General features: G+C 42.1%; 1 protein-coding gene across 5 annotated transcripts in view; it reads left to right on the top strand.

Annotated features, from left to right (window-relative positions):
* The window catches only part of kif21a (kinesin family member 21A), a 138,300-nt gene that overhangs the window by 51,410 nt on the left and 71,748 nt on the right, over positions 1-15,142 (top strand). For all 5 annotated transcript variants that reach the window (XM_073066261.1, XM_073066260.1, XM_073066259.1 and 2 more), the window contains exons 5-8: positions 367-501; positions 3,620-3,787; positions 5,580-5,695; positions 9,615-9,810. In XM_073066261.1, coding sequence (XP_072922362.1) covers positions 367-501; positions 3,620-3,787; positions 5,580-5,695; positions 9,615-9,810 — 615 coding nt within the window. The remainder of the gene's footprint in view (positions 1-366; positions 502-3,619; positions 3,788-5,579; positions 5,696-9,614; positions 9,811-15,142) is intronic.

Here is a 15,142-nt window from a genome sequence, read left to right as displayed (position 1 = left end):
CTAACTTTTCTATAGATACAGAAATCATATACTATTTTTTAAGGGATTCATTTTTCATTGAACCTTAATACATATACTACCCCTTCATCTCCAATTGCTGAGCCCACTGGTAAAGAGTGATCACAAAAGGGAAAATTATATTTTTAAATTAAAACATAAATTAAATATTTAGGGTTTTGGCCCAAAACATCATCACTACCTCCTCCCATAGATGCTGTCTGGCCTGCTGAGTTCTGCCAGCATTTTGTGTTTTTATAAATTAAATATTACTTGTTTTTGGTAAAACAAGTACCATGAGCAGAGCAGTGCTGAAAAGACTTGTTTGCCAAATTTATGATCTGATATCTATTCTCCTTTGTTTTGTAGATGTTGCAATGCCTTAAACTGGGAGCTCTTTCTCGTACAACTGCTAGCACCCAGATGAATGTTCAGAGTTCTCGGTCCCATGCTATTTTCACAATACATATCTGTCAGATGCGTGTCTGCATCAAAATTGATAATGTAAGTTCCTAACATCTGTCAGTTATTAATATCAAATTTGTTGCTATTTTTATTCAGCTTTATTTTTCTTTATTTCTCTTCATTTACAGTTTTGTTACTTAGGAAAATTAAATCTGTTCTGTGAATTGTATTTTACAAGTTTTTAGTGGAGACTAATATGTAGCTTGTTGTCTTGTTCAGATAATAAAATTAAAGCTGCAATGATTTTTTTAAAATTAGAGTTCTTTTTTTTTAGATAAAAGAAAATAGGCAATACTGTTTTATGCCTTTGGAACTTAAATGCTGTATAGATTAAAGAGAAGTGATTATGTACAATTTGGGGAAATATGGGATTATTTACATCAGTGACCACCTTATTAGTTACACCTGTATACTTCGTTATTGCAAATACCTAATCAGTCAATCGTGTGGCAGCAACTTAATATATAAAACATGCAGACATATTCAAAAGATTCATTTGTTGTTCAGACCAAACATCGGAATGGGGAAGAAATGTGATCTTAAGTGACTTTGGCCGTGGAATGATTGTTGTTGCTAGTTAGTGTGTTTTGAGTACCTCAGACACTACTGATCTTCTAGGATTTTCACACACAACAGCCTCTAGAGTTTACAGGGAATGATGAGAAAAAAAACAAGAAAAAACATCCAGCGCAGCACTTCTGTGCATGAAAATGGCTAGTTAATGACAGAGGTCAAAGATGAATAGTCAGACTGGTTACAATAGCCAAGCTGACAGGAAGGTGACAATAACTCAAATAACCACACATTACAACAGTGGTGTTTTGAAGAGCATCAATGAATGCACAGAATGTTGAACCTTGAAGTGGATGGGCTACAGCAACAGAAGACAATCCAGGACTTGGCACATATACCTAATAAAATGGCCACTGTGTTTATGTTACCTTAAGGTAGATGGGAAAGATGTATGCATTTTTGAAAATCAAAAGAAGTCCACTGACTTTGAAATAATAACATAATGCTGGAAACACTCAGCAGTTTCAGAGTGACTGTGGAAAGAGAAATGTGGTTAATATATCAGGCTTAAGAGCCTTTGTCAAAACCGTGAAAGTGAGAAAGCAGGTTAGATTTATGTTGGAGAGAAGATGGGGAAGGATAAAGGAAATATTTCTGATGGATGAGTTTAGGGTTGCCATAGTGATTCTGTTAGTGCATCTGCCTGTTTGATTAAGAAGGACAATTAGAAGAGAAAATTATGTTTAAAAACATGGTAATGCAAGTTCATTGCATTGAACTGAGTCCTGAAGGTTGTACCATGTCCAGGCTAAACATATTTGAGCCTTGATAAAATTGGCAGCAATTAAAATTGAATTTGTATATTATTTTTTAAATTTCTTGTTTAATGTTTTAAGTGAACCAGAGGATCCTAAGAACATCTTTAATGTGGTCATTGAAAATAATGATTTCCAAATGAGGCTTCCTTTTTACTTGATTCTAAAAATACAGTGGCAAGCAAACGTTTGGGCACCCTGCATGGTCAGTACTTAGTAACACCCCCTTTGGCAAGTGTCACAGCTTGTAAATGCTTTCCGTAGCCAGCTAAGAGTCTTTCAATTCTTGTTTGGGGGATTTTTGCCCATTCTTCCTTGCAAAAGGCTTCTAGTTCTGTGAGATTCTTGGGCTGTCTTGCATGCACTGCTCTTTTGAGGTCTATCCACAGATTTTCAATGATGGGGAACTGTGAGGGCCATGGGAAAACCTTTAGCTTGCACCTCTTGAGGTAGTCCATTGTGGATTTTGAGGTGTGTTTGGGATCATTATCCTGTTGTAGAAGCCATCCTCTTTTCATCGTCAGCTTTTTTACAGACGGTGTGATGTTTGCTTCCAGAATTTGCTGATATTTAATTGAATTCATTCTACCCTCTACCAGTGAAATGTTCCCCATGCCACTGGCTGCATCACAAGCCCAAAGCATGATCGATCTACCCCCGTGCTTAACAGTTGGAGAGGTGTTCTTTTCTTGAAATTCTGCACCCTTTTTTGTCCAAACATACCTTTGCTCATAGCAGCCAAAAAGTTCTATTTTAACTTCATCAGTCCCCAGGACTTGTTTCCAAAATGCACCAGGCTTGTTTAGATGTTCCTTTGCAAACTTCTGATGCTGAATTTTGTGGTGAGGACACAGGAAAGGTTTTCTTCTGATGACTCTTCCACAAAGGTTATATTTGTGCAGGTGTCGCTGCACAGTGGAACAGTGCACCACCACTCCAGAGTCTGCTAAATCTTCCTGAAGGGCTTTTGCAGTTAAATGGGAGTTTTGATTTGCCTTTCTAGCTATCCTATGAGCAGTTTTCTCGGCAAGTTTTCTTGGTCTTCCAGACCTCAACTTGACCTCAGCCGTTCCTGTTAACTGTCATTTCTTAATTCCATTACAAACTGAGGAAATGGCTACCTGAAAATGCTTTGTTATCATCTTATAGCCTTCTCCTGCTTTGTGGGCATCATTTATTTTAATTTTCAGAGTGCTAGGCAACTGCTTAGAGGAGCCCATGACTGCTGATTGTTGGGACAAGGTTTCAGGAGTCAGTATTTATTTCTAAAGCTTTGAAATTTATATCACCTGGCCTTTCCTAATGATGACTGTGAACAAGCCATAGCCCTAACAAGCTAATTAAGGTTTGAGACCTTGATAAAAGTTATCTGAGAGCTCAAATGTCTTGGGGTGCCCAAACTTTTGTATGGTCCTCCTTTCCTTTTTTTTCCCACTCTAAAATTGTACAAAAAGTAATACACTAATCTTGCTTAAAATGTTGAAAATAATGTTTCTTCTTTTGCTTTATGACTTTTGGAGATCAGTTCATGTTCTACTGACATAACTATTCACAGTAACAGAAATTTTGACCAGTAGTATCCCTAATCATTTGCATGCCACTGTATATAGTTGGGTTTGTGGGATGCAGGTGTTAGTAGTATAGAGAATCAAATGCACAAAATATGAGAAATGAATTTGCTGCGAGTATGCTGTCCAGTTAACACCTATAAATCAGAATTGATAGCATTATAATTTAAGGCAATTTGTACAGCTCAATTTGAAGTTAATTGTGCTACATTTCTTCATATTTCAAATTGACACAAATTAACTGTTTTGATTTTTTTTCAGGATGAAATGATAGATAACAAATTAATTAATGAATCAAGAGAAATGAACGAGTTTGAAACCTTGACAGCCAAGTTCCATTTTGTTGACCTCGCAGGATCAGAACGACTGAAGCGTACAGGAGCAACTGGAGAACGAGCAAAGGAAGGAATTTCAATTAACTGTGGTCTAGTAAGTACATGTTGAGTTATGCTTTTGAAAATAGTACTGTCATATATGGTCACAGTTGAGAGTTGTAAGCTTGAGCAGACAGTATCTATATTGTGTGCAAATTATGTTGAAATGTGGTTAAACAGACAAAGTTTTACTGATGTTGGTATGATGTACAAATTAGATACATATAGAAACACTTTTTTTTAAAATGAAAATTATGTGACAAGGTTAGATGTTTGGTACCTGGATTTTTGTTGGTTTCTCACAGGGTCAGTTGCCTTGGGTGAAATTCCCTTGTCCATTCGTCCCACCCCAGTATTCTCTCTTCTGGCACTTAGCCATGAAAGCTGACAAAGTGCTACACTTGCCCATTCACCACTTCCCTCACCTCCGTTCAGTGCCTCACACAGTCTTTCCAGGTGAGGCAACGCATCACCTGCGAATCTGCTGGGATCATCTATTGTAATTGGTACCTACAATGCTGCCTCCACTACTTCGATGAGACCTGTCATAAATTGGGGGACTGCATCGTCGAGCATTTCTACACCATCCGCCAAAAGTAGAGTTTCCCAGTGGCCAAACATTTTCAGATTCAGATTTCCATTCTCGTTGGTCCATGGCCTCTTGTTGTACGATGAAGCCACCCTCAGGATTGAGGAACAACACCCTATATTCAGTCTGGGTAGCCTCCAACCAGACAGCATGAATATCAATTTCTCCTTCCGGTTAAAAAAAAGTCCTTCCCCTCCCCTATTCTATTCTCCACTCTAGCCTCTTACCTTTCCTTAATCTGCCTATCACCTCCCCTTGGTGCCCACCCTCCTTCCTTTTCTCCTGTAGTCCACTCTCCTCTCCTGCCTTTTACCTTTCCCACCCACATGGCATCATCTAACACCTTCTAGCTAGCCACCTTCTCCTCCCCCCCCCCCAACTTTTTATTCTGACATCTTCCCTCTTCCAGTCCCGAAGAAGGGTCTTGACCCAACATCTTGACTGCTTGTTCATTTCCATGGATTCTGCCTGACCTGCTGAGTTCCTCCAGTGTTTTGTCTATATTACTTTAGATTACCAGCATCTGCAGAATTTCTTCTGTTTATATTCATTACCAGCTGTATAAACGGATCTGTGAGGGAAAGCTTGAAAAAACTGTTGCTATTTAGGATGTTGTAATTACATGCAAATTTATGAAACTACGTGGGATCCAAGATTTCAAATAAATGTGAATAACAGTCCAGGCAATATCTTCAAATTATAGTCACTATTTTTACACGAGAAACACAGCTATCAATTCATGAAGAAGTTTCTATAAACAGTAATGTGTAGTTAATGTTAAACTTAGTTTGGTGATATTGGCTATGAAAACTTTCCCAGCCCCTCTAATAGTGTCATAAAAATTGCTGACTCTGCCAGTCTTTGCTGCAAGATGATGCTGACAGTGGAACAATCTTGAACAATATGATTGATATAGATGTTTTCATACCACTGCGATGGAACCTTCAATCATGACTTGTTGTCTTGTTCCTGATATTCTCATGTCTAGAAAGTCCTTATATTGAAATTTATATCACTGAAACTGTTTACTTGTTTGTCCAGTCAAGTTTGCTTACAGTAATTAATCCTGACCATGTAGTTTTAAATACCAAATGTATGCAAATGTATTAATACCTAATTTCATTTCCATTGCTATTTGTCTTGAGTTTAAAAAATGTTAACGGCAAACAAAATAATTCTTGGATAAAAATGCACCTTTGTAACTCTGTCCTTTTTTCTTGAAAACATTAATTGTTCAGTTATAAAACTTGTTTTTCAGCTGGCCCTTGGAAATGTCATCAGTGCACTTGGTGATAAAAGTAAGCGAGTAACTCATGTGCCTTATAGAGACTCGAAACTAACCCGATTGCTGCAAGATTCTTTGGGGGGTAATAGGTAGGTATTCGCTGTAGATTGATTAGATCATTTTTATGGTGGTTTATGCCTACTTTATGTGATTCTTTTATGAGAGAAGGTTGGGCGATGGCAAGATTACATTTTTATGTTGCTGAAATTGAAGGAACATCTGCTAATTTTAAGCAATTGCTCTCAAACTTTCCAAAGTGCTTGAACTTATAAACCAATCATTATTAGATCTTAATTTTGTGACCTGAACTATTCTCATGACCTTGTATTCAAAATGATCATCTATTTGTATTAATGCATACCCAATTGTACATTGTGGATATCTACCAAGTAGGTAATGAATTGTGGAACTCTTGTCTAGGAGGACTTTAATCAAGTTGAAAATTATTGACGATGACAGGATATCCTCTTCATTATTCCTTTCCATGAAGGATCCTAACAAACAATCAATTAATTTATTGAGGTTTTAGAAAGCAGACTGGATATATAACAACATAGTAATGTTGAAATTTGAAAAGAAATTGTCATTCAAACATGATATAATTTTCCTCCTTTTAGGTTTTCAGGAAGTTTAAAAATAGTACATGTTGAATTTCGGAACCTTTTTGTGTAGAAAGTAAGTCATTTGGGTAAAGAAAAACAGTTAAAGTAATTACAGTATAATTAATGTTCATCTGAGTTGAATTAAAATCAAGTTCAGTCAATATTTCTAGTTAATATTTCTAAATTTGTTGAATTTTCTCTTTAAGAAAAACCTAATGAATGGGCATTCATAACATTCCTGTATCAATGGAAAATTCAGCAGGTAGCTAATTAGGTTCCTAATGACATGCTTTAAGAGTCTAGATATTTTGAGTATTTCTAAAACTATAAAATTGATCTCATTTGGAATGTCATTGGTGCAGCATCTAGTGTAATGACCAAAGAAATAAAGGATAACATGGCCCATTATTAATGAATGATAAACAAGAGAAAATCTGCAGATGCTGTAAATCCAAGCAACACACACAAATTGCTGGAGGAACTCAGTAGGACGTCCTGCCGAAGGGTCTCAGCCCGAAACGTCGACTGTACTTTATTCCATAGTACAGTCTGACCTGCTGAGCTCTTCCAGCATTTTGTATGTGTTAATGAATAATCCTGTTTTTCCTGCAAAGATACTTCTCAACATAAATATTAATTTCTGTATCCAAGCAGAAACTTGTAATCCAGGCTCCTTAAACACTTCAAGAGAATATACTCTGATAAAGCAAACAAGAACTTGGCTTTTTTTCCAATCACTTCATGAAAGCTTTAAGGAATGGGAAGCACTTCAAAACACGTTTACCACTATCTTGCAACAAATCAGTGTGATGACTCGCCTGCTTCATGCAACATTTTGTTGCTCATTGCTAAATCTGGAAAGCCCCATACAATTGGAGAAGAACTGATTCTGCCAACAATAAGGGAGGTTCTGAGTACGGTTTTCCATAATTCACCAGACCAAATAATTAGAGCAGTTCCACTCAGTGACAATTCTGTTCAAATAAAATGTGTGAGAATGTGGAAGACATGTGGAAGACATACTTGGGACTACAGAATTTACTCTACAGTTGGATGAGTCAACTTTGCCAGACAAGGAATCTTTGTTTCTTGATTATGAGAGATGAAAGATCATAAGAGATGAAAGCGTAATTCAGAAGTTGTTATTTGTAAGTGAGCTAGAAATAAATATGAAGGTGAGTCAACATTTCGGGTTGTTGAGCAAGTTTGCTGAGAGAATGACATTCCACTCACGAACATTCATACTTGTGCAACGGATGGGATACCATAAATGACAGGGCACTACCTAGAGGTTATTACTTTCTTAGAAAAGCCTGTACTTATTTAACATTCACTGTGTAATTCACAGACAAGACCTTGTTGAGAAAAGCCTAAGTAATCCGCTGCAGGAATCATTAAATACTGTTATCACAGGGGAAAATAAAATCAAGTCCCATGCTCTGAATTCTTGACGTTGCACACAGAAGTCAGATGGCACTCAAAAGGAAACTGCCTGAGACACTTTAATGCACTCTTTGAGGCTATGATAAAATTCTTTGAAGACTCAAATGCTTCATTCAGTAATCAACTCAAGAATAATCAGACATGACATTGCTGATTTGTCAGAGTTATTCGCAAAGTTTATGAAACCAATCTTCAGTTGCAAGGAAGTAATTTGAATCTTATCAAAGTCAAATCAGTGGTCTCCACATTTCTGTCCAAGTTGATCTTACTTAAGTGCAATATTGCTTGTTCAGACCTTTTCCAATTTTCAAGTCTCTTTGATTTGAAAGACAAAGAAAGAAAATAAGATAATCTTCAAGTATACTGTGCCCACTTGGATAAGCTGCTTAAAGAAATGTCGGAGAGATTTCAGGATCTTCTCATAATCCAAATTTCAGCTTGAGTAATAAATCCATTTCTGAACACTTGTAATGGGGAATTAACAGGAAGGAAGAGGGAAGAATTTAATTCAGTACAAAAAGACTTTGAACTGAAGCTGAGGTTCAAAAATGAAACATCAAGATTTTGGTTGCAGAAAGAAATCTCTGAACCACCACCCTGCACTGTGGAAAACGGTTAAGATGCTCTTTATTGCCTTTCGAATATCATACTTAGTGGAATGGGGTCCCAGTGCAAGCATTTGGCCAACTTCTTTCAGAGTGATGAAACAGACTGCAAATTACTGAATGCGGGGGTCTGAGACTCCTGCGTGACATTCAGCCTGATATTGAGAAGCTGATATCACTGCACCAAGTCCATCCATCTCATTGAAAGGTGAAAAAGCAGTGAAGTAGTGAATAGTTGGACAACTAATATACACTCTTAAAATTGATGAGAATTGTTTTCACTGTAACTAAATAAATAATTTCATTTGTAGTTTTATATAGATTTGAATAATTTTTGTAATTATTTGTCACTGCTTTGAATCTGCAGTTCCAATTTTCTTTAATATGGATTGTTAATCAAAATTCTTCATTGTTTTTATATAATGGCTGAAGAAGGAGCATGGGTGCTGGGGATGTGGTCTGGAAAGCAAGAGAACAGTAACCCAAAAATGTTTGAGAACCACTGTAATTAGACATTCTTTAATTAGTTCAGCACATCATGGGTCAAAGAGCCTGTTCCTGTGCTGCAGTATTCTGTTCTATGCTTTAAAAGCTTTATTACAACTGGTGCATATCTTTTAAGTTATTATGACATCACATAGTTAAAAGTGCCTCCGTTCCAATTGTATGTTTTGTTAAAATTTCTAAACTATAAACGTAGAACAATACAGCATCGGACAGATCCATCAGCCCATGATATTGTGCAAAAAGTAATTGTATATGCATTGGAGAGGGAGATAGGAATACCTATTAGTTCCAGGAGAACTATCCGGAATGTTAAACTTGTATATTGCACTAAATGATCAAATAAAAATGCTAGGCAGATGATAGAGGGTTTCTATCAATAACCAGGAATGGAGAATTCTGCCAAAACTGATGTGCAATCAAGCAGCTTACAAATAGCGACATGGTAAATAATTCCTCTCCATCTTTTCCTTGCTGTATAGCTTAGTCTCAAATTATCTGGCTGGTTGGGATTTGTAGAAGCTCTGTCAAAAGATCTTTTATGGTGGAAGTATTTCTATAGCCTGCCAGTATTCTAAATCTGTTAGGTAGTGTGTGTTCAAATAAGTTAAAAGGAAATGCATATTAACAGTTGTAAGATACTGAATCACTTGAGTGGAAATTATTTTTAATTTTTTAATCCAGTTACTATGATATAGTAAAGATATAGTAATGGCAAGTTGTACTTTGTTTAAGTGGCATTGCTGAATTTATTGCATTGCTTTAATAGTTGGGTACTTAAGCAGATGTTTTCAAACATCCTGCATGAGATCTAGGAGATGTATTTCAATAGTAAATCGAGTTTTCTTTTGCAGCCAGACGGTTATGATCGCCTGTGTTGGTCCATCAGATCGTGATTTCATGGAAACTTTGAACACATTGAAGTATGCAAATCGTGCACGAAACATCAAAAATAAAGTGATGGTTAACCAGGATAGGGCAAGCCAACAAATCAATGCACTCCGAGGTGAAATAGCACGACTCCAGATGGAACTTACGGAGTATAAGACAGTAAGCAAATTTTAAGGAAAAACTGAAAGGAATCCTGAATGTCTCCTGGATGTTTTCCATTCTGCACAGTATAGGAGGTCACCTCTTTGTAATTTTTATCAGAAACTTGAGTAATGGATTAACGTCAATTTTGAGATCATGCAGGAACTTTTACCGGGTGGGTTAATGGTTCTGCATAGTTAGAACTTCTGACCTGCATAGTGATGACCACATATTCTCGACTCCTTTCAGATGACCATTGCAATAAAACACCAATGATCGTTCATTCTCGGCATGGGTGCCGAACAGGTAGATTTTCCACACTACTTACACTTTATTGTTCACCCCAGCACACTTGATTCACAATTTTTTTTTTTAATGTTGCACAGTAAAGTTATACATTTTCTAGTAAGCTGGGTGATTTTAAAGAAAACATGGGGTCCAGATATTTTAAGCAGAGAGTGACGACTGGGACAGGCAGAGTTGTACGTATTCGTGTATTCAGTTCACACAATTTTTGTTTAAGTAATTTTTGGTATAATGATGTTAACACCGCTGACCATGCAAGTGCGTATCATCCATCTTAATTTGTGCTTGAGCAGATGCTTCCGCAGCAATCTGCTGCATTGAGCCTGTCCTCAGTGCTTTTCATCCTATGGCTATGAAGAATGCATAAAATGTTATCATATTTGTGTAATCTCTGGTAGTGATTATACCAAGTTCTTTCTTTGCATGGATAATTATATGCTTGGGAGCTGCTGGTGATATTGTGCTTTGGATAATAGTACACAAGTGGTGAAGGCACTTGATATTTAAGACTAATTTGTTTAGCTGCTTTGTTTTCAGTGGTGGTGAGTACTCCTGAGTTATTGTGATACTTGGCCATATCAGTGAGAGTACTTTTATTTTGCTCCTCATCTACTGTATAAGTGATTAAGCCTCATGAGGACAAAACCCTTCGAGGTGAGTTTCAAGTTACCTACTGCTGCCATGAGGATAAAACACAGTACTTGCTATTCTCATTGGTCACATTGTGTCACTTGGACAGAGTGATGCACAGATAATCACAGATATCCTGTCTAATGCCTCTTCAGACCACAGATCATCTTCTCATTGCTTGATCTTGCACACTTACAATCCTTCATGAACATCTCAACTCAGATTTTCACCCCAAACCTCAGCCACATCCATCTACTTCTCCAGCAGTGCCTTGGTCTCCAGTCTGATCCCTGTCCTGCTGTGGGCCTTTACTCCTGAGCAAATCTGGCCCCATTTTTTTTTTCTCTCTGCTCCATCCACAGACCTGTGTGTGATTCTAGTTGTCTGCATATCTACCCACCTTCTCATGTTCTTGCCCCAAAATCTCATGGAATTGTCATGGTCTTGTGGGAATGGAAAGAGTTGGTTGTGAGTAGTGATGAGCTAAACAGCAGCCTGAGGGATGCACTGAATAAGTTTGAGTCAAGTCAGTTTAATGTTGAATGTGGGTAGAGTACTGGAGAAAAGATCCCATCTTTAGCTGAACTTAATATTTAGACATGCTGCGTTAATCAAAGACATTTGACTGGGTTTGTTTTGCTCATTTGATGCAGTTGCATGTATTCTAGCAAGTTAAGGTACAAGCCCATAAGATCTGCAGAAAAGTAGTAAGTTTATTTAAAATAAACTAGGCAAAGATCAATAGTAGGAATTTGAAGACTAGACACAGTGTTCCTATAATTCAAATAATGATTGTATAATATTATGCATTTGTGGTCTTTTTGAGGTGAATAGGACCCATGTGTATTTAAAAAAAAAAAATTGTGGTATTGTGGCGACCCACTTCCTAGCGCACTCGAACCGGCTCACAAATAGCCAGTGCGCCGGCATAAAGGCCAGTCCCAAAAGGGCGCCAGGTCTGCTTCACCAACAAAGGGAAAAGCTCGCGCAGGACTGTGAGTATGTGCCCCCTACAGCATCCGCGCGTGGGACAGGACTGTGAATACGTGCCCCCTACAGCATCTGCGCCCGGGAAGGGCGGGATCAGGGAGGCTTTAAAGCGAGGCTGTGAAGTTCGAATAAAATCTTTTTTTAACTGCAGTTTACCGACTCTATGTCGTTATTTCAGCATTGCGTGTAGCACACCGCTACAATTGGTGACCCCGACGGCCCAAACGATATTTGAGCCAAAGATGAACGACACCGCATCTGTTCATGCAGTTTCGTTGAAACTGCCAAGCTTCTAGACGCTGCGACCTCACCTATGGTTCCGGCAAGCAGAAGCCCAATTCCACGTTCGGCAGATAATCTCGGAGGACACACATTACTGCTACGTGGTGAGCTCCCTCGACCAGGACACAGCGGCCCAGGTTGAGGAGTTCATACAGTCTCCCCCAGCAGACGGCAAATACACGGACTTCAAAACCCTGCTCATAAGGACTTTCGGACTTTCACGGCGCGAGCGAGCTGCCCGCTTACTGCACCTGGATGGTTTGGGAGACAGACCTCCATCGGCCTTAATGAATGAGATGTTGTCTCTGGCCGGCGGACACAAGCCCTGCCTCATTTTTGAGCAGGCATTCCTGGAGCAGCTGCCCGAGGACATACGCCTGCTGCTGTCCGACGCAGATTTCAGCAACCCCTGGAAGGTGGCAGCCCGGGCAGACTTGCTGTGAAACGCCAAGAAGGAGAGTGGGGCGTCCATCACACAGATCACCAGGCCACGCTCCCAGTAGCAAACCAGTCCAGGCCCGGCCACAGAGCCTGCTAACCCCAGAGGCAGGGGTGAGGAGACCAACGAACAATGGTGCTTCTACCACCGGCGGTGGGGCGCAGAAGCCCGCCGCTGTCGCCCGCCCTGCAAGTTCCCGGGAAACTCCAGGGCCAGCAGCCGCTGATGGCTACGGCAGCTGGCCATCGGGATAGCCTCCTGTATGTGTGGGACAAGCGGTCGGGACACCGTTTTTTGGTTGACACCAGTGCCGAGATCAGCGTCTTACCTCCGATGAGTTACGACACCCGTAACAGGGCACCGGGTGCCACCCTGAGGGCCGTGAACGACAGCACAGTAAGGACCTATGGCACCCGTACGGTGCAGCTACAGTTTGGCTCCAGCCAGTTCACGTGGGACTTCACACTGGCTGCCGTAGCCCAACCGCTTCTGGGTGCTGATTTTTTGCGGTCTCACAGCCTGCTGGTCGACTTGCCGAGGCAGAGACTGGTCCACGCCGAGACCTTTCAAACGTTCTCCCTGGGAGAAGCCCAGTTGCCAGCCCCACAACTTGACTCCATCACGCTGTCCGACAACAACTTCACCAGAGTCCTGGCAGATTTCCCATCGGTTCTGGCACCGCAGTTCACGGCAGCCATGCCTCGACACGGCGAGGCACCACATCCCGACCCAGGGACCACCCCTCCACGCCTGTGCTCGAAGGCTTCCCCCGGACAAGCTCCGACTGGCGAAGGAGGAGTTCAAGAGGAATTGGGGATCTTACGGCGGTCCGACAGCCCATGGGCCTCCCCCCTGCACATGGTGCCCAAAGTGACAGGGGGCTGGAGACCATGCGGCGACTACCGCAGGCTGAACGAGGCTACAACACCGGACTGCTACCCTGTGCCGCACACTCAGGACTTTGCAGCAAACCTGCACGGCGCACCAATCTTCTCCAAGGTAGACCTCGTCCGGGGATACCATCAAATCCAGATGCATCCGGACGACGTCCCCAAAACGGCACTCATCACCCCGTTCGGCCTTTTCGAGTTCCTCCGCATGCCGTTCGGCCTGAAGAATGCCGCACAGACGTTTCAGCGGTTAATGGACGGGGTGGGACGCGACCTGGACTTCGCTTTCATCTATTTGGACGACATCCTCATAGCCAGCAGCAGTCGTCAGGAGCATCTGTCCCACCTCCGTCAACTCTACGTCCGACTGAGTGAATACGGCCTGACGATCAACCCGGCCAAGTGCCAGTTCGGGCTCGACTCCATCAACTTCCTGGGCCACAAAATCACTACAGACGGGGCAACCCCTCTGCCCGCTAAGGTAGACGCAGTCCGCCATTTTCCCCGACCCACCACAATCAAAGGCCTTCAGGAATTCGTGGGTATGGTAAATTTCTACCACCGCTTCCTCCCTTCAGCTGCCCGAATCATGCACCCCCTGTTCGCCCTGATGTTAGGTCCGGGCAAGGACATTACCTGGGACGAGGAGTCCGCTGCCACTTTCATTAAAACGAAAGAAGCCTTGGCAAACGCCGCGATGCTACTGCACCCCAGAATGGACGTCCCTACCGCCCTCACAGTGGACGCATCTAACACGGCAGTCGGTGGGGTACTGGAGCAACTCATCGCAGGTCGCTGGCAACCCCTGGCGTTTTTCAGCAAACACTTGCGACCACCCGAGCTCAAATACAGTGCTTTCGACCGGGAACCGTTGGCGCTATACCTGGCAATCCGGCATTTCAGGTACTTCTTAGAAGGTAGGTCCTTCACCGCGTTCACGGACCACAAGCCGCTTACCTTTACTTTCACGAAGGTGTCTGACCCCTGGTCGTCCTGCCAGCAGCGCCATCTGTCCTGCATCTCTGAATACACGATGGATGTCCGGCACGTCTCAGATAAGGACAATGTCGTGGCGGATGCGCTTTCTCGCCCTAACATTCATGCCCTTTCCCAAGGGGTAGACTTTGAGGCGCTGGCAGAGGCGCAGCAGGCAGACGAGGAGATCCCTAGTTACAGAACCGCAGTCTCCGGTTTGCAGCTCCAGGACCTCCCCATAAGCCCAGGTGAGAGGACCCTACTCTGTGATGTCACCACCGGCTAACCGCGTCCCATTGTCCCGGCAAACTGGTGGCGACGAGTTTTCGACTCCATTCATAACTTAGCGCACCCCTCCATCAGGTTTGTTTGGCACGGACTCCGCAAGCAGGTCAGTGAATGGACCAAAACGTGCACGCACTGCCAGATTGCCAAGGTGCAGCAGCACACCAAAGCTCTGCCGCAGTAGTTCCACCCCACCCACTGGCGTTTCGACCACATTCATGTGGATATCGTGGGCCCCCATCAGTGTCGCGTGGAGCGCGGCACCTCCTGACTATCGTGGACCGGTTCACCAGATGGCCAGAGGCGATCCCGCTCACCGACACCACCTCCGAATCTTGCGCCCGGGCACTGATCACCACCTGGGTGTCCCGCTTTGGTGTGCCAGTCCACATGACCTCCGACAGAGGCACCCAGTTCACCTCCGGCCTGTGGTCAGCTATGGCCAGCCTTTTGGGGACACAGCTGCACCACACAACTGCCTACCACCCACAGTCGAACGGCCTGGTGGAGCGTTTCCACCGTCACCTAAAGTCGGCTCTCATGGCCCGCCTGC

Source organism: Hemitrygon akajei, chromosome 14, assembly GCF_048418815.1.
Source record: "Hemitrygon akajei chromosome 14, sHemAka1.3, whole genome shotgun sequence".
Lineage (NCBI taxonomy): Eukaryota > Metazoa > Chordata > Chondrichthyes > Myliobatiformes > Dasyatidae > Hemitrygon > Hemitrygon akajei.
Note: the sequence above shows the minus strand (reverse complement) of the source record. Positions and strands in the feature narration are given on the sequence as shown.